Source organism: Micrasema longulum, unplaced genomic scaffold (genome assembly GCF_059751315.1).
Source record: "Micrasema longulum isolate JH-2025_06_02 unplaced genomic scaffold, ASM5975131v1 h1tg002182l, whole genome shotgun sequence".
NCBI classification, from domain to species: Eukaryota; Metazoa; Arthropoda; class Insecta; order Trichoptera; family Brachycentridae; genus Micrasema; species Micrasema longulum.
In genome coordinates, this window is record NW_028279347.1 from 16,581 (window position 1) to 36,876 (window position 20,296).

Consider the following 20,296-nt stretch of genomic DNA (forward strand, 5'->3'; position numbering starts at 1 on the left):
TACAACAAATCACTTATATTTCATTATAAAAATCGTTGGATCTAATAAATTAATCAATAAATAAAATACAATATTTCTTATAAAATGCGTAAAAATTTATATTCATGGCCATATTTCGATGTCTCGGTAGGAGAATGACTAAGTTATTTTTTTAAAAACTTCAATTTATCTATCGTAGCTTAAAATTATTCTTACCGGAGATGATAATAACAGAAACAATTATCATCAATATTCACCAAAAATTTACTTTGTTTCAAAAAGGGTATGGCAAAAAATGGCTCAACAGTCTAATTAGTAATATTTTTACAACAAACTATTACAAACATTTCATGTGTTCCAAGATAATTATTGCCTCTGTAATAATTCTCAGTACATATTATTTTAACATTCAGATTTTTTTTTAATTCAATGAATTATTCTAAAAATCGTTATTTCAGATGAACTAAAGGATTTTCTTTGTCAAAATTACTGTGTTAATTGCAGGAAAAAGTAAATAAAGACATCATTTATGTCAAAGCTGAGTATTTTTGAAAATATTTGTATCTGAGTCAAATAAAAGTAAATCTGATTATGTTATATACAATTTGTATTTACAACTACGTAGAAAAACGTATAATTATTTATAAGACACTGTAAAGTAACTTAAGAGTTGCAGTGAAATATCAACAAGTCCATTACAAGATCTGAGAGGTATTTATATCAGTTCATACAATTTACCTACATTAGCACGATACATTTCGTATAACATTTTCTACTGCCAATCTACTTAATACTTGATATAACATTTAAACTAGATATTTCGACCAATTGGATAAAACTATTCGAAATATTTAGATACTGATCAAGGCGTCAATAAATAATGTCATCAATTTAATATAATGGAGTACACAGAACATAATATAAGACGACAATATTAATTTTGTTATACTTTAGCAGGCCAGTACAATGAGCCAAAGATTTGCGGCATAATCCACACAGAGTTTGTATTGATAGGTAACAATTCATTACACAAGCGAATTTCACTACTTTCTGAAGACCCGACGATACGGAGAGGAAAAACACAAATTAGGCACGGCCTCTTCCACGGCCAAATCAAGGCATTTTGGAGCTGAAGAACTCAAAAATCTTGATAACGTACTCCAGAGCGTTCATGTAGTCTCTGTATATTAACCAATCTCTCAAATTCCTATAGGAATCACCCAAATTTCGAAACTCGTCACTCATAATGTCGCGAGTAATGTCTGGGCGGCGCTCCACGTTACGTTCTATGATGGCGACCTGCAGGCAAAAGAAAAAGAACGTTAGCCACTATAACAACAACGAAAAAATATTTGTCATTAATTAAATGAATTTTATTTTAAAAAATGTCTGTGCGGTTTAATATTTACCTGAATTTCGCAAAGCACAGCGCGTAGCTTATACTCCGCTCCAGTGAAGAGATCTCTGAATGGAGCGGAATTTGCACGTTGGTCTCTCGCGACTTGTTCCAAGCCGACAGCGAATCTCTGAAGATATTCGTACGAGTCTGCTAGCGTCCCGTCAAGATTATTCTGCGAACAAAATAATAAATAGGTTAAATCACATTCGATACAAAGTTATCATTAGATATGCTTAAGTTGTTCTACGTGAAACTGGGAACGGCGATTTCTGGAAGGCGATATCTTGTTTTTAATATATTTTTGAGTCTCTTATTACGTATGTACAGGTCCGAATGTTGCTCTGATAATTGCGTTTTGATTGCTAGTTACACTCGAACTGGAATATGACAAGTATCTCAAGTGCCATTGCGTGACAGAATTAATGAGAAACAAATCTTACTTATGATGACGGATCCGGAGTAGTCATGCTGCATCCAAATTAAAGGCTCGCGGTGCATGTCCGTCGAGTTTCGAAATTTTGAAACTTAAGATGCATCAAAACTATTATATTTTACCAAGGTCACCGACTCGAAAAGGAATCGTGGCGTGATACTAGACAGCTAGTGCAAAAAATATTCGACTCCTAGCAATGATTAGCAATTTATAGACGAAGTCAAAATTTACATCGAAAGTGATGTGTTTAACCTGAAGAGAGACGACTATAATTATATTTGACGGAGCATGATGGAGATCGTCATATTCAGGCGAGTCGTCTGGCACCCAGCATATCACGCACACCTTACAGACATCAAATTAAAGTTACCAAAAATCTTTCACGCTACTCAAAATCGAAATATGCACCTACGTTTGCAGAAATAAACGGATAATTGGTTCCAAATTTATCTTTGAAATCCGTCACGCCATAAAGTTATATTGATATCACACCCAAGGTTAAGGTAAGACAGGTCAAAGCCTCGCACCACACACAGCCCGAGGCAAGGATCACCCTCCAAACACTTTTGTATTTCTTTATGTTTCCCAGAGACAAATTACATCTATTGCCTACCTATCGTACAAATTAAAGAAACCTCTAACAAAGTTTAGGCGTACAATAAAATTGATCTATTAATTTACATACAAAAAAAGTTACCTCGATTTTTTTTAGGTGTTCAGCGGGTACTTCACCACCCAGCGCTTTGGGAATCTTCTCCTTACTCGGCAACCAGTCATAGTGATTCTGGAGCCAAGACTTGTGATGTTCGTCATAATCCATTTTAAACGTTTTCTTAACCTGTAACAAAGAAAAATAAATATTAGTATCGAGAAAAATAGTAGGTATTTCAATGACTCCTCGTTTCTTAGCAAGCCCTTCCAAGATTAAATTGTTTCGAAGAAATGTAATCACTAAATCATTCGCGAAGAAGTTGAAAGTTTTTAGATTACTAACTTCGGTGAAAAGTAATCAGCAGATTAGCCCTAATAGTAATTTATCAATTTGCGACTACAGATCCCAGTGACTAACACTTTCCACTAAAAGAGTAAAATAATACCACTATCCGAAGCGTGACTCCAGCTGAAAATTAGCAGATTAACGTTCTGATGCACCTCGTGTGATTCCTATGCGTCAACGCTAGGCGCTAGCAAACTCAACAATACATAATTATGCATGAAATACGCACGCGACATTTCACCAAGTCGTTTAAAGAAGACGACACACCCAATTTATCGGTCAATTTTATCGCCTTGCGCCGGCATCACGTGTTACTTAAAACGACTGCGAAGCAAGCCTCAAAAAATATATCAAACACCCATATTACATCATATGATGTGGCTTTAGGCATCGACCGTTCCGTTTTCCAAGAAAAACCCGTCGATTTCAAACGAATCGGACCTGCACAAGAACAACTGTGTTCCCCTCTGCGATTAAAAAGGTCACAGGTATATTTAATAATATTACCTAACGGAAAATAATAAACATGTGTTTGACATGATATTTTTATTTGTCATAGGCATGAGCATGGAATAAGATTTTTTTTCACTTCAGAGTAAACATTTGACACGTGACCCGGTCACGCGAAGGTTTGAGACGGTTAACCCGCGAGTTTTATATTACATTATTCGCAGTAGGTACTGGGAAATTATCGATCCGAGTTTACTCATTGAATATGATGTCATATCGTTAAATATCTCAGAATTTTGTGTTGTTTCGTAGTAACGGTTTTAAACACGAGCACTTAACTTCGCTTTCTGGAAAGCTAGTTGAACATTAATATCGTTTTTCTATTTGGTTTTATAATTGCACTAATTTCATAATACACAATTTTATTATATACTTATTGATATTACGATGGGCACGTGCAATCCTGTTTAAATCATAAATCTCGCAAAAAGCTATCAAATACCGGTAGTAATAGTAATATATGTTAAGATCACAACGCAATTTTATGATGTTGAATCGCTAATTACAATGTTTGTCAAATACAATCACTAAATACGCGTATTGTGTATTATTAAGTAATAATAACAACCAGACAAAATCGATTAAAGAAGAAAAAAAATTCCAGGGTTATTACAGATTGAAAAATAAATAAGCGGTAAGTATTGCTACTAAATTCCCGTTTAAATGTACCTTAATGATCATTTGATCATTGGTCATTTGACCTACGCAAGTTGAATCATCTTTTTAAACTTTAAGATGCAATTATTTTGTTTTAAGACACTTCTCTTTGCAACATTATGCCTCTTATCACATCAGTCTCACATTCCTTGTTACAATGTAAGTACAATGTACATATCCCGATAAAGAAAGATGCCTAGTCTGGTATTGGAGCGTAGGTTGTGGTGCCAAGCAGTCTCCCAGCGTCTGGGTGATAAAACAATTTTGTTTATAGGAGCAACTCATTCAACAGAAAAGATAAGACCTTCATTATTAAATTAATTTCAGTTGTTATTATGTAAACAAATATTTGTCGGATGAAAAATGTTCCGGTATCGAAAGATAGTTCGTGTGTGGTATTGGAAATACTTTCCCAAGGCTTTGTAAAGTTCCGATTGGAATTCTTTGTATCAGCATAGTGTCAGCTGCTGTCAACACCTGCGCTTGTAATTTGCTTAAGTAATCACAGCAACGGCAAATACTTTGAATAAATGCGCATCATTGAACAAATTGTGATTTAAGTAGTGCATAAAATAATCTGTTTTTCGTTAATTTTTAAATGTACCGAGTACTTGTATTACGTGCATAAAATTGAGTTTTTATGTAGGTTGATACGAACGCAGTTGCACATATTGGCATGCGTTATAATTGAATGCAATCATAATTGCACATATGATTTGCATCAGTATTGTTCTCAATATATGTAAATTTCTCCGGGCAGAAGAAGTTTTTAGGAGATAACAGCAACAGCCGATTGTCGTCCAGTATGCCCAGACTGCATGCCGCCACAATGTTAGCGCCCACCAGCGAGTGAGCGAGACGGCCGTATGTGTCTGTGTTATGTCCGATCACCAATTCTGGCGTCATCAGTCATAACCAGTATGCAAGTTCAATTTCCAACAAGTGCTATTTATCGGCTCCTAATAATACGAACCTCAGATAACGTTCTCGCGAAATCACCATCTTACAATAAGCAGATGTTTGTTATTTTATTAATGAGAATTGAATTTGATTGAATAGTATGTCAAAAACTCAAAACAAATTTGAGATTATTAATGTAATAAAATAATGATTTACGTTTTGTTAAGTGGAATGAGCTATTCGTGCTGTTGGTATTTTTATTTCCGGTACGATGCGTAGATTGGTAACTGAAAATATTAAGTTATACGAAAACGCAAATAACTTTTGATGAAAATCTATAAATAATACTGTTAGGGTGACAAGTCAGTTTACGAAATGACAGTTTCCTTCAAAAGTTGTCGCGTACGGAATAACAAATATAGCTGAAGTCTGCACTGTCTTTTCTCGGGGCGATGTGCATCCGATTGTTCAAGTTATTAGGGGAGGCCACACGCAGACAACAAGAGAGCAATCAAATAATAAAGCGAGGATTACTTAGTGAGAAAAATAAAGAATCGACGGGTACATCAAAAGTATCAAAAACAATAAGCCGAAGTAATTAGAATCCCACGTACATAATGCGCATGTGAATTTACTCGCGATTGTTTGCGCATGCGTCACCCGACCCGCGTGTACCACATTGCAGCGAGATAAAGTGCATGATACATTATTCATATCTGAAGATCTACAGTCTGTTTCCATATTGGAAATCCCGGTGAATTCAGAAAACTAATTTTTCATAAATATAATGTTTTCCCAGCTGATCGTTGAATACAGACAAGATGCTTACTACTTTTCTTCGGAAATATTGGCTAAGCACACGCGAAGGATTTTTTTTTTCTTTAAACACTTTGTATGCATAATATGAGGACGGGTTTATCTCCTTAAGGCATTTTTTTCCTACCTACCCGAACCGTTTAATTTAAACAAATAAATGGCAAATATGAATATACTCTAGGAACGTATATTACAACCCTTTCAATTAAAATTTCATTATGAAACAAGATATTTATTTTATTTTTAATTGAATATAAAAATAACAGTGTACCACGAGGTAAGGAGAGGGTAAAAGTGGCAAGAAAATAAGGAGGGGAAAGGAAAAACTCAAATATAAGAAAGGTACCATTTCAATCGTGATTTAAATGTAAATAAAGGGCGTATCTGGCTGCTATCTACTGCTGTAAAAAGGAATTGGCGAGGCAAAAAAATTAGAACAGTAAATAGGTATCGGAAGCGTTCTCTTGTTGCTAGAAAGAAAAACTACCAAATGTTGTGATTGGGGTTAAAAGAACTTTCTCAGATAAATGGAAATAATTGAAAAATAAATTTAAAGACGGACAGTAATATTATCATTTTGATAGTTAAATAATCAGTAAGTATAAGAAAAAAAAACCTTTTAACTTGTAGTTTCAGTGAAATTTTTGTATCTTTTTTTCGTTAATGAAACGGTTAACATTTAATGGATAATAGCGGTTGGTATCACGTCAGTAGGACATTGAGTTACATCCTTCTCTACGCGGATAGGAAGCTCATTATCTTTTGGGACATCTTAACGTCCATACGACGTGCTCAGATATGCCGGGAGTGAGAAAAGACAAAGTTGATACTGCTCGGCAGTCCAAAGACTAAGTCCGTTGAATCAAACAACAATTAAAATAGGTGGACATAGCGAGCATTATCGACTGTTGAAGACAATTCAAAAATTCCGTCACATATACGCGCTAATATGACAGGTGAATCGACTTGTAGTCCAGTCTATGTACATACATCACACAATGTCTGCGTCGGAAGAAGCAGTGTCCCTTCAACGTATCTCAGTATTAAAAAATCTATCGTATTTATTTTTTGAACAGATTTAGAAAGAAAAATATCTTTTCTGAATCACAACTGATTGTTATTCAAGCGGTGCATTGAATTTTAAAGGCAAAAAGAATTTCAATCGAGCGAGACATTAAACTGTTTCGGATTAGAATGAGATATGCGAAATCGGTCGGCTTGATATTGATGTTTTTGGTGCAACATTTATTGAATCGAATTAAGCAATATAATTTAGATGTCAAAATGTCGACTGAGTGTTACAATTCACATGCACATAACTGGATCATTGTCACTTCCATGACTTAATTATTATTTAAAAAAATATTTATTTATTTTTTGTTTGGTAATCATTGTTTCGATTGCGCGCGGCCCACGTGGGGGCACGTGAAGTGCATGAGCAATAAGCTGGAGAGGAAGTCGGGGACGATGGTTTAGCTGATGTACCTACCTCTCTCCAATTCTTCCTTCACATGCATCACGGTGCAACACTTGCACTTGGCTGTAGATAATTCCACCACTTCGAATTCCGGTCCGACAAATTATTAGGCGCAAACAGAAGAAGAAACAGAACAGATCTGTTAGTGTAGATAGAGTCGAATAACCGACGTATTAATCATCGGATGAGAAAAATTTTCACCGATACATTAGAATGTTTTTTTCTGGCTTGAATACTGTTGAATATCGTTAATTTCGCAGCATATTTTAGTAAAATAATAGCGACGGCGCAAACAGGAGTGGGTTACAGGTTTGGTGACTTCCGTTTAGTTCACTGTTTCATTTTTGGACACATTAATCGTTGGCGGGAGTTGTAAATGTTATAATAATACTCAGCCGCTTCCCCTTTCGCTCAACTAGGCGATGGCAATGGACATACGCAGTACTACAAGGCACAGGAAACTATGTTAATTTTAACTCTATTTGACTGCTAAAAGGCAATTGTTCGATGACTGATCAACAGATAATTCTGATTCAGTAGGTTAAAAACAAAACACTAATTTAATTTACGCTATACTTAATAGTTTCAATGACTCTACTGAAATATCATCAAGGACAAGCCCGAATGAGTTATTATTATTGTATACACGCGTGATCATAAAACAATTGTGATTTGTAGGTACGCGCGCTGACATCTAAAGCTGGTTTTGATAGTAGCGTGCCCAGAAAAGGTTTTCACCTGTGAGCTGTATGGAATCGTCAACAAAATTTACTGAGACAATTCAGTATCGGGATTCCCTAATCCACAACCGCGAAGTGGCGAGGTAAAGAATACTGATGGCGGGCTTCGCAGTCTCCAATTTGCAAGGACGAGAAATAGCCAAATGGAGTGACTGCACCGCTGTCATGTTTCATTCAATACGCGCCGGGCAGGTGCCATTACACACAGAACTGCCGCTTTCGATTTGAGTGCTACATAACCAGAATGGTTTCTGCGTGTAATCAAGATGAGCCTTCGACACTCGCCGATCCGAAGAAATTCGACCAAAACTCCATACAGTGAGTCACTGTAGGTTGCTGAGTAACGGCTGCGGTGACCTCAACTGAACGAATTTAATCAATATGGAATAATTATGTAACATTCGATTTATAAAATGCTGTCAACACTTGCTGACTGTCAGGACATCGAGCCAGTGTCACATAATAAAAACGAGAAGCATTGTTCGAGCATTCAAAGCCCATACTTTTATATTGAGTTAAATGAATGAAATTTTATTTGGCAAAGATTATATAATTTAAAGTATTTTTTTAGAGAATTGTGAAAATTGGGATAAATTCGAAGTTTCGGTTTGAGCGGTGACAAGACGCGATAATTAACGGAAAGGAAGCGACTCGCGACCGGACGCGACCGGTGAGAGATAATACCTCGTCTTCCATCCGATGAAGCGAGAAGGCAGGTACGCAGACAACTTCGGCAGGACCTCGAGTGAGAAAGAGACAGCGGAGACTCACGCAAATTAGACGCAATATTATTCAATCGATGGCTGCTAAAAACGACCATTGTGTGTCTGGCGCGGGCTGTGTCGCGTAAAAACTTATATGAATGAAACGGCGGTAAACATTGTTAAACGTCTTTGACACAGAGCTAATTATTCACCGGTTGCTATTTGGCGGGAAAAATAAAAAAAAGATAAAATAAACTAATTTAAAATTGTTACATACATAGTCTACTTTAAAGCTGTCAGCTTCCCAGAGTGCGTTCTTGGCCTGGACGACAATTTGATTTAGAAGTTCCTTATCGCTGACGTAGGGTATTTCAACATCCTGCAAAAGAGAAAAAAATATGTCAAAAAAATAACCAATATATTCTATTTAAGTTTTTAAAAAATCATTGAAATCTCTTGTATTTGGAGATTACCAGCCGATTGCATTATTTAGTGTCGTTTTGTAGTTGCAAGGCAATGCGGGAATCACACTACTAAGCCAGATATAACCGTTACTACACAATTTAATCAGCAGCGATTATTATCTCGCAAATTTATTGCCGATTGTCGGGGAGCATTTGTAACCAATGAATTTATTTATTGATTTAGCAGCATCTCGCTATTGACCGTTACGCCATATCTCAGCCAGTTTCAGCGTTTGGAAATGTCTACAATGTCGAGATGTTTCTGTGTTTTTCAACATGTTTGAACAAGATTCGCCCGCGTTTTACTCTCCGCTCTCAAAGCGCGAAATATAGAAGCTCGCATCAGACGAGACGAATTAATCGATAAAGATTTTTTGCACTTAGCCTTGACGTATTTGTATATTTTTATTTAATATTTCCTCATTTATTTTGTACTTTTAATGTTTGTATTATCACCTGTGGCATGAGTTCCTCATTTGCCCCCATTCCGCAGGGGTTGATCCAGAGGGCGGCTCCGTTTTGTCGCTCCATGTGTGCTTTTTGGGGTCTGTTTGAGGTAGTAGAAGGATGTCTTGTTGGAGTTGCCCTCGCGCAGGCGGAATGCATCAAACCAAATAAGCACAGCCACAAGAAGACCTCACTTAGCTCTGCAAAAAAACGTTAAAATTAGTACAAACGCTTTATACGTTTTCTTTTACAACCTCAATGAAAAAAAAACTGTGTTAAACACGAACAATGTTTGATTTCCGCCAGTTATAACATCATCCTGAGATCAAATTATTTGAAGGCGGCGTTTAAGAAAGGCCCCAAAAACAAAAAGGTTGTTTCAAACAAATAAAAGAACCAATTAAGACATCACCTTGTTAACCGGTCGAAAATATACCATTGTAATTAGCGCCACCGCAGTGTAAACTGTAAAGGGTTCTAGAGACGGGATACTGATAGGGTTGTCAAAACTAAAATAAAACTGCCTTAATAAAACACCAATTTGGTAGAGAAAAATAAAGTGAGGAGTGTTATAGGCATTAAACATATCTTTTATTATATTTTTTTTAGCTTTAGGGGTATTTCGGGTTATATTTTGATATTTTGGTGCCCCTGTACGAAACGTGTGCATCTCTAAAAAGGCTCTGATCGTCTTATTAAACCACGTAAAGGAAATTGACAGGCGGTGGGCGCTTTATGTACTGGATCCCACAAACAAGAAAAGAACTAACAGACGGTGTGTGTTTTATTATCTTTTTTTACCAAAGCTAAACAAGCGGCCAGTGCGCCCAACAAGAAACAAAAGCCGATTATGCAACTGACGATCTATGAATTGTTATGTTCAAAATATACGTAATATTATAAAACGTGTTGCCTTATTTAAAAAGGAATGCTGAAACGGCATTTGTTTAAGTATTGTCTATGGTGAACTTCCAAGTAATTTAAAACGTATTTAGTTCAGTACGGCTAGAAATTTCTATAATAATATACCCAATTAATTATTTAATAATTTTGTTGTTGTAATTGTATTAATTTGATCTGGTTTAAGTTGTTTTTATATATTATAATTATAAATTAGATATCTGTGTGTATTTTTTTGTTTTCATTCCGTCTTGAGTGGGTATATACCCTTATGCAAATATTGACAAATCTCACGGTTAATTTACAGAGCAATCGAATTTTTATCACACTAATAACAGAAGGTACATATTTGTACAATCAATTGTGAAACTAGAAGAACCTCAAATAAGAGGCTCGCGTTCCCGCAGGTACCTACGTGTATTGGGAGCACAGGACGTTATGGGAGGTGTCGTGATGAAAATTATTAAACGCAGTGATGTTTTGAAACGTCAACCCCGAGGTAAAATTACACATGCTCGTTCCTTTTGGCGCATTTCTTACATCCATGTCGCAAAATAGGTCAAATTAATTATGTTTGGTTCGGGTAGGTACTAATATTTTTAATACTTGAGTAAGTAGGTGGAAAATACAATTATTTACTCAAGCCAATTTTAATGATTTTATAACCACTGTGTTTTGTAAAAAGTTAAAGAAAAAAGAATTCACTGCCAAGCTTTCAATTAAATTACCGCCTTTGCGGTGAGGTAAACGTATCTATCAATGCCTTTAACAAATGAAAAAAAATTGGTCATTCTCAAACGTCAAATAAAATTGTTAGTTGGCTTTTGATGAAAAAAAAGAACAAACATTTTTTTTTATTATATCCTGTTAAAAGGGTAACAATATTAAGCTATTGACTTATTAATCATATTCCTTAAAAAATAAATTCAGGCAACTTTTTATGATTCTATCTTTAGTTATTTTGTGAGCACGTTAATGTCAATAAAACATATGTCTTTTAAAATAGCCATAACAATATTTATGTTGACACACTTTAAGTCAAAGTCAGCATCAAAAATAATCTTGTAATCATTAAAAAAGACAATGAACATATCTGTCGTAAGATGTGTGAAGTATTGTTCCCATTTATCGTGGAAACATCAATAAGTTTAACGGTCATAAAATTATGATTCCTTTATCTGCTTTGGTGTCCCAATACTGCGGAGGGCACAAAAAATGCACACGAGACCTCCTACGTTATACAAAGGTTAAAACGTCAAAGATAAAAAAACGTGACAGGGCTATAGAAATAAATATGGGTATTTTTATATATTCGTCAATAAAATTAAGAAATAACTAAGTTTCTTTTTATAAAATAATAATTGTAAAATGAATACAGTTCTGCGTGTGAAATATAACCATCAGGTTTATTCCATCACAATTTCGTTTCGTAAGTTCGTTCGTTCATCATATATCCATCAAATTTTGCTCTTGTTCCCTCCATATAATACGAATAAATTAACGAAACGAATTCGTTACAGAATAAAGTCAAAGAACCCTAGACGAGCAGATGAAAAAAAAAATCGAGTGAAGATAAGTTCGCCTTGTAGTGTAATTAATAGTTTGCGTGTTCTCTAACTTTGCTTGAGGTCCTAAGTTCGATTTCTGGGAGGATTGACATTAAATATTTGTTTACATGGTGATTTTACACAGAAATATTTCACTGTCCCCTGGACAATATCACCTGAAGCGTGTGACTGATCACCTTACATTCCCGTGACAGATGATCGAGATACGCTGCATTGATTTTACTAATGCAGTACCTTGTGCACCATCGGATGCGGATAAGGGTATGATGATGATGGTGTTTGTTGTTTTGTTGTTAGAACAAAGTCTACTGGGTTTATCAGTTTCACTTGTCGATGATAGAAGTCAACAAAATGGTAAAAACTCATTTTTTACACCAAACTCGGCCACCCCTAGCGTCGTTTGTTGCGTCAAAAGAAGACCTCGCCAAACGAGAATTCTGAGAGGGTAAAAAAACGCAGGACCCCGATTTATAAAGCGATCAAAAAGCTGCTAAACTAATAATGTCTGGTGTCGTAAAACTTGAGTATCTGTTATGATGTTATGAGTCTGGTGATGCGGGGGACATAGGCCATTCATAGCCATTTCACGGACAATGTTTACCTGTGGTGATACTATCCTCATGATTTTATAGTACAGAACGACTCTTAAGTGGTTAGATTAGTAAAGATGAATAAATTTACATTTTCGACGGAGACTACTCTTACCGCTTCTGGATGATTGCAGTCCTTTGTGTTTTTTTTAGTGATTATTAATGTTTGAAAACTTATTTGCTTGTTTTAAGTATCTGCAATAAAATTGAATTTATCAATGGAAGTAAACTGCTGTCTAACCAGTGCAACGTACGCATGTTAAGACTTCTAAGCCTTTATCACAATTAACTTTTTTCATTCCAAGACAACCGTTAATTTACCTTACATGTATGCTACAGTATGGAAAGAATCTGTGTTTCAATTATCTACCTCTATACTGCAGACATCCATATGACCAATTAAAAATTACATGTTGCATTCAACTATAGGTATTGACGCTCTTCTTTATGACCAACTTTTTTCTTATTTTTACTTCATAATAAATAAACAGTAAAATCATCACCGGACGACATGCAATTTGTGCAAAGGTATTCAAAGTGCGGGTACCTGCTCATAATGTTAGTACACAATAAAAATAAGCGAACCAAGAACTGCTTACAGCTAATTATTTGAAACAGATTCTGCTAGGAAACTATTTAAATCCTTAGTTTTTTCCCAATAATCGTATTTTGTCAAGATAAGACATTAATGCTATGTTCAACTTATGTAACGGCAAACTCAAAACGTTCAAACTGTTTTTTTAATATTTTTATTGGCAACATTTTTTGGTTTCCTCAGGTAAGATTTTAAAATATCCAGCAGACGTTCCTGCAACATCTCAATTGAAGAATCAAATTTAAAGGCCTACACTTTAAAACTTTTTGTAATAAACATCATATTATTCTTAGCCTACTTTAACATATGGGAATTCTACGTGATATTACTCAGTGGATGTCTTAATGGTCTCTGGTTTCAGAATTGGCCTTGTATGTGCTTGGCTATCATGCCCCTCACACATTTTCATTCTTCCAGCAGTTTGCATAGTTTGTTTTCCTCGCAACTACACTTTATTTACTAGTATAAAAGATCTATTTAATTGTCTTAAACCTACGTTCAATATAAGAGTTTTCAAACAATTGTTTTAAAAAACACGTTTCTCCATAATTTATTTTTAAATTATAATTTCTTATATCAAACACTCCTACATTATATATTGAATATTCACATATTTTTGCTGTTTTTCATAATGAAGAAAATAAATAAATTTAAGATAATCGAAACACAGAATCACCAATAGGGGGTGTTTTTATTAAGAGTCAGTAACATCTAAACTTTCCTTAAATTATTTACTTTCCACTCGCCAAATTTTATTACGAAAAAAATGCGATTTCGGCTGGCAGTGACAGCAGCGCAAAAACTGTATAAGATCTCGATCCGCATTTCAAAGCGTTTCGAGTACATTTCCCGGGACAAATGAAATGACTCGTTTTTTCAACAACCAATAAAAAAAAACATCTCAAGTTAGTGCAATACATCATACGCGAGATACCAATGTCTCAAACGTATATTGTAATTAATTTAATGATCGATTTAATTACCACTTCGTATTCCAGTGCAGACGGGCTCAATTTCGAGAAAATTCCTGCAAGCCTCGCGACCGATTCCATACAAATACTTCCCGGTCTACACGCACAAGTACATAGCTGTAATCTGCATTTATTACTTAAATAAACCCGATTTTGGGCAAGTGCTCCATTTAAACGAAAAATGAGATATTTCAGATATTTCACCGAGCATCAGGTGGCTATTAAAAGTTTTAAATAAAATAATGTCAAAAGTCTAGCTAGTACGATAAAATGTGAGTCTACGCAGACTATAGCCTGTTTGGAAGATGAGCTTTAGTATGACAAAGAATTTAATTGCGGCCTTCGCATATTTCAAAGTACTCGATTCGCGATGAACCCTCGTCGTGTTGTTGAAAAAAGCTCAACATTTCAGACCTCCAGGAGAGCAGCCGCGTGAGAATATGATGTGTCGTTACACTTAATGCCTCCGACTTGCGGATCGGCATTTCCCGGCCGTATCTAGCCGCCACACACGCGGACGCCTATCCGCCGCAAAAACGGGCGCATTTTTACCATTGCGGAATGCAAGGCCTGCTGAGTGGCGGGTCCTTCGCGTGGCTAAAAACTGCCCGTCGCGGACATGGCGGTACTTAAGGCTAGATGAGATGAATATCAAGGCGCGGAAAAAAGACGAGAACGCGGATAATTGTTAAACGCCCGTCACTGCACTGCGATAACTATGTTGCATGCTTATTTCATTAAACGACAATCGACATACATATTTTTAAAAACTTTTTCTCACGCAGTAAGAAAAAACAGTCGCTAATTTTCATCACCGGACAATCCTAATGTAAGGGGGTTAATATTGTGATGATAGGGTTCTTTGGAAAATTCCGGCGGTTACCGAAGTAACCGCGCGTCGATGTCTCTTTGTTACATCATTTCGCGTCTGACTCAGAACTAAGTAATTACGTTAGCCGAAATGAAATCACGATAAAATATTGAGTTCCAACATAATATTTACATATTTTACTCAGAAGAGTCAACGCGGGAGCGATAGTTATGAGTAAGTTAATATTCTCGTAATGTTTATATTGACTGATAAAAGGTAATACGCTGGTATGAAAGAAAATTCATTTACAAGACACTTAATGTCTAAAATATAAGGACAGTTATACATTTTAATGCTTAAATTTGAGATGAAAATATTTTTTGACATAATATGCACTTTATGTTAAAGATACCTTAACCCTCAATATTTGTTGCAGAGTAACTTTCGTATTATGAATTTAAAGATCACAATACTCAAAATATTTTTGCCAATACGATATTTTAGATATCTTAATATCAATTCAGTTGTAGATATATTTTTTTTTTAGTACTCGTGTATTTAATTTTGTATAAACAATCTTGAGCCTAATATATTTAAGAGTACATGAAAATATCATTTTTATTTCCATAAACTTATATGTATTTATTTAATATGTAATATATTTTCTTTACTAACTTTGTTTACTTTGTGGAAATCTGTTATTAGCTCTGAGTTTATAGATTTTACATGTTTGTTTACTATAAATATGTATGTAGAACTGTTGATTTCCCAAAGAAAAGAAAAAAGAATAAAGTACAATTATTGTGGATTATGAAACCACTGTAGTTATTGTTTCACAAAATTCCCAAAAAATAGACCAACCTTTTGATATTTTTTAAATTAGAATACGTAAAATACTTTTGAAGACTTTTTTCAACACTTAAAAGTTTTTATTATATGAATAAAAAACTTTAAAACGAATTCTACTTATATTACAATAAAATGCAGTTTTACTAAGAAAGTTCAGAAAAAAAATATCTGTGATATGATATTTTTAATTTTAAAAATAAAGTTTTGAAATTGTTTGCCGGTAATTTTTTTTTTCAAACAAACATTAATAATTGTTATGTTAACTTACTTGAACTAGAATTTCTTAAGTATCTATGACTGGATCGTCTTTGTCTAGTGGAAGAACTCCGAACAGTGGTGGATTCCAAATTACTCGAAAAAAACCGATCTACACTGGGCAATATCGTGTCACTTCCTGATACACCACAACTGTCCATGGAAGGTGACGCGAGAGCGTCATATTGTCCAGAATAATTGAAAATAGAATCAATGTTTGGCGTTAGGTTATCACAGCACGAGAGGGGAACTATACTACTTCTTCTGCTCTGGGCGGGAATGGATGCGGTTAGGCGTAAGGTCATCTCTCCCAAGTCTCTTTTCCTCTCACTCCACGCCCTCGCTGTGGTAAGGGCAGTTCTCTGCTCGCGACAGAGCATCCCTGGCAGGTAAGCCACCTCGCATCCGGCACACTTCACACCCAAAGGCGGATCTCCACCATATAACGAACACTCCATCTCCAAACTCGATTGGCAAAATTTTCAAAATGTAAAAGATATCCTACGTGGAAGCTCCGCACGAAACGTTTAAAAGAAAGTTATTAATAAAAAAAGAACGATCACCATAAAAACATAAAATTTTAAACACCGTTGCAATAAGTTTTAGCACAAAAAAATGTTCTATATAACTGTCACTTTTACGATACGAAATGTCAAAAATATCAGTGGTTGTTTTAATGTGATTGACACTTATCGCGAGAAATGCTCTGCCGTGCTACCGTGACGGTGTCGAGACGTCAACTGACTGCCGGTGTCCCGAGTCGACCGGCATTATACTCACACGCTGCGGCGCGTCTCCCCCCTCCCTCCGACCACGTGGCCCTAGTGACGAATCAACCGGGGGATTTCCCCACTGGACCAATCCGCGCCCGGTGGGAGGGGCACCGCGCTCCATTCATGAAGAGCTTTTTGCCGCGCTTACCCGCCATCTTGCAATATGGCGCCGGAAATTTGCGGCTGCGTCCCGATGCCGAAAGGAGACCACACAGATTTGCCTAAAGTTCAATCCGCTTGCTGCGCCGCGCCGCCAAGAGCTTTCCGAAAATTGTGCAGCCCAAATATGAATATCAATCATTACTGCATCCAATTAGAGCTTTCACCGCAGTATCCGCTTTTCTACGATCTGTTAAGGTATAGGTACCTAATTTACCAATATCAAACTATTGTGAGAACTAAAACGAAAGCTCAATAGCTTGCAATTATTCATCAAGCACGTTTTATATTGTTTATCCACAGCATAAAAGTAATTACACGAACGTTCACAAAAATAAGCTTATGAGGTCAATAAACTGAGAAATAAATTAAAAAAGCTAGTTTTGCCAAAATCAGCTTCCCACGATTTTTGCGGTAGATACATATCTATATTTTCGATAGTGAAATAAACTCGTAGGTATTAAGGCACTGAATTTTCTATTAACAGTAACATAAAAAACATACGTTTGGTAATTTAGCTAAATAACCTCCTTACATCTCATTTAGTAGGTAGAAGCATTTTTTTATTCAATATCCACAGTAATCCACCAACTGAACAAAGTACCTACGTAACATTGTTTGAAAATTGCGGCTGCACATCGATAGGGACGAGGTTGTCAAGTTTTTTAAAATTCTAAATTATTGAAAATTTAGTAATCTGCTTTCCTTCCGTACTTTTATTTACTTATTTTGATATTTTTATGTGTTTTCATTGTTTATTTTTGCAGTTTTTAATTAAGTAGTTACTCACTGCTATATGGCATATTAAGTATTACTTTCATTTCTTACTCCATAAACCATATCTCAATTAGCATTTAAATTATATTTTTGTTTTATTTTCTATTGATTTCGATGATTATATTGTTTTTTAAAAATATTATTTATATATGTCACTAAATTTGGATTATTTATGTTTTAATACTTTGATCTGATTATTTTTTATGTATCTTCTTAGGAATTTTATTATTTATTATTTACACTTTATTTTTCTGGAATTTTCAGGGAAGGATTGAAGGAAGACGCCGTGCAGGTAGAAGGCGCATCTCTTGGCTTAAGAACTTGCGCGACTGGTTTCATTGCAGCACCCAGTCCTTGTTCAGGGCAGCTGCCAACAAAGTAAGAATCGCAACGATGATTTCCAACCTCCATCGGTGAGAGGAACCATAAGAAGAAGAAAAAGACTACTTTCATAAATCTGTAAACGAGTGTTATTTTAAATGAATTCATAAATGAGGTATTAATGACTTCTCTCTTGAATCACGTAGTTCAAACTAATGTGTAGATTTATTTCGTATGCCCTTATTTCGATGAAAATCCATACTTCTACGATGAATTAATACGAAGTTGTTAAAATTTACATTCTTCTTTTGCAGTTTCCTAAAAAGTTGATATTTTGAGTTGAGTCGTTTTCGTCCTAAAGGTGCGATATGTTTCTTCGAAGAAAAAAAAAATATCAATTTAATGGCGGTACTGGCAATATTATTTAGTACAAATGTAACGATTTTCAGTGTTTCGGTGTGAATTTATAATTAGTTCATTGAATTTTCGATTATTTTTTTTGCTATTCTTTAATGCTGTACATGTTCCCATTTTCCATAATGTTGTATACTAATACCCGTATGCAGAGACAAAACTTAAGGTGAGGAAAGTACATTCTAATTTCAAATGCAGAGAATAACCCGAAGGTGAATACAATAGAATGTACTATCCTCACCTTAAGGTTGGTCTTTGCATAAAACTTAAGGTAAGGAAAGTACATTCTAATTTCAAATGCAGAGAATAACCCGAAGGTGACGACAATAGAATGTACTCTCCTCAGCTTAAGGTTGGTCTCTGCATACGGGTATAACTCATCACAAGGCGTTTGGTTTCATAGAGTTAGAGATATTTATATATTTTTGGTATTTCTATGCATAAATACATTTACATAGAAAATCACAAAAAAATCTAATTTTGGAAATTTCGAATCTTTTTTTAATTGTTTATTAATCTAAAATAACTACTAAATAAATTTTCTTTTTTCATCTAAATTTTTTTATTCATCCATGAAGAGGTTAAGAATTGTAAGCGCGTGAAAACCTTCAAATTGAATAACAATATTATTAAATTTTGCAAATTAAATTACTTAACCGCAAGCTACAAACTTGAAACGTGTGACATCCTGGTATTCATTAACGAATTTTTTTACTGCCTAATTTTGGACATTTAAGCATCCTCAAAACTCAATCTTCCATGAAGAGTAGATGCATAATTGGATAATCATACTATGAATCAGATATCCTGTGTACCAAAGTTTGACGAAGAACCAATTAGCAAACAGAACTTAAGGTAACATTATTATCTTTTCTCGAATGACATAATTTACGCTTTTTTTATAGAGATAATGAAAACTATCGACCCACAGAAACTCTCCGATTTTAGTGAATCACTTTTTTAAATATATAAATGAACGACTGATAAAAATGTTAATTACTGGCCACTTAAACCAGCCATTGACAGGTCATAAGCCCTATAGATGCCTAGACTTTTATATTACCTTCTTTTAATTGTTCTTCACCTCTTTTGTAATATATATTTTTTATTTTTTTTACATTTTTTAATTATTTTTTTTTGCACCACAACAGGCCAGGAGGCCTAATTACAGTGGTGAATTACATCACAGAGCACCCAGGCTTGAAAAAACCACATTTTATTTTTTTGTGTTCTCACCGGGAATCGAACCCGGAACCTTCCGTGCGTGAGTCAAGCGTCTTGACCACTACACCACGGAGGCCGCCAATGTTAATATAATTAGCTCCCCAGGGAGTTGAATCCAGTCCTTGTCTAGAAAAATTTAGACAAACTCAAAATATTGATGGAAACATTTAACAAAATGTTGTTTTTACACTGGAATATTTCACAGTCCCTGGATTAGCACACGAAGCGTAAAACTAATCATCTAATCTTCATGTCACAACAATGAACAACATACGTTACGATTGTTGTGTATCAATGCAGTGGCCTATGCACCATTTGATGCGAAAAGGAATTAAGATGATCCTGAAGAATACATAACACCAGGAATAAAAGTAAATTAAAAATTCCATTGGCGAAACAATAATTTATACAAAGAGGGCTAATACACGACCGTATTTTTTTTAATAAGCTTCCCAAAAAAATAAATTGTAAAAAAAAATGTTGTAGTGGTTAAATTAATAGTGTTCCTAAGAAATAAATGTTTCTATAGTGTAAATGAATATTTGGAAGATTTAAAGAAAAAGAAG

At 35.0% G+C, this 20,296-nt stretch overlaps 1 protein-coding gene across 4 annotated transcripts in view; it reads right to left on the reverse strand.

The window, feature by feature from the left end:
- Window positions 1-416: 416 nt before the first annotated feature.
- LOC148272816 (uncharacterized) overlaps window positions 417-20,296 on the reverse strand; it is a 168,879-nt gene continuing 148,999 nt past the window's right edge. For 2 of the 4 annotated variants that reach the window (XM_088239539.1, XM_088239538.1), the window contains 5 exons: window positions 9,533-9,723; window positions 8,890-8,991; window positions 2,509-2,649; window positions 1,389-1,550; window positions 961-1,278 (listed from right to left, as the gene is read on the reverse strand). In XM_088239539.1, the coding sequence (XP_088095665.1) occupies window positions 1,093-1,278; window positions 1,389-1,550; window positions 2,509-2,649; window positions 8,890-8,991; window positions 9,533-9,682 (741 nt within the window). In that variant the 5' untranslated portion in view covers window positions 9,683-9,723 and the 3' untranslated portion in view covers window positions 961-1,092. Of the gene's footprint in view, window positions 1,279-1,388; window positions 1,551-2,508; window positions 2,650-8,889; window positions 8,992-9,532; window positions 9,724-16,075; window positions 16,812-20,296 lie in introns of those variants that run through there. The other 2 variants (XM_088239537.1, XM_088239540.1) reach the window with 2 other exon arrangements.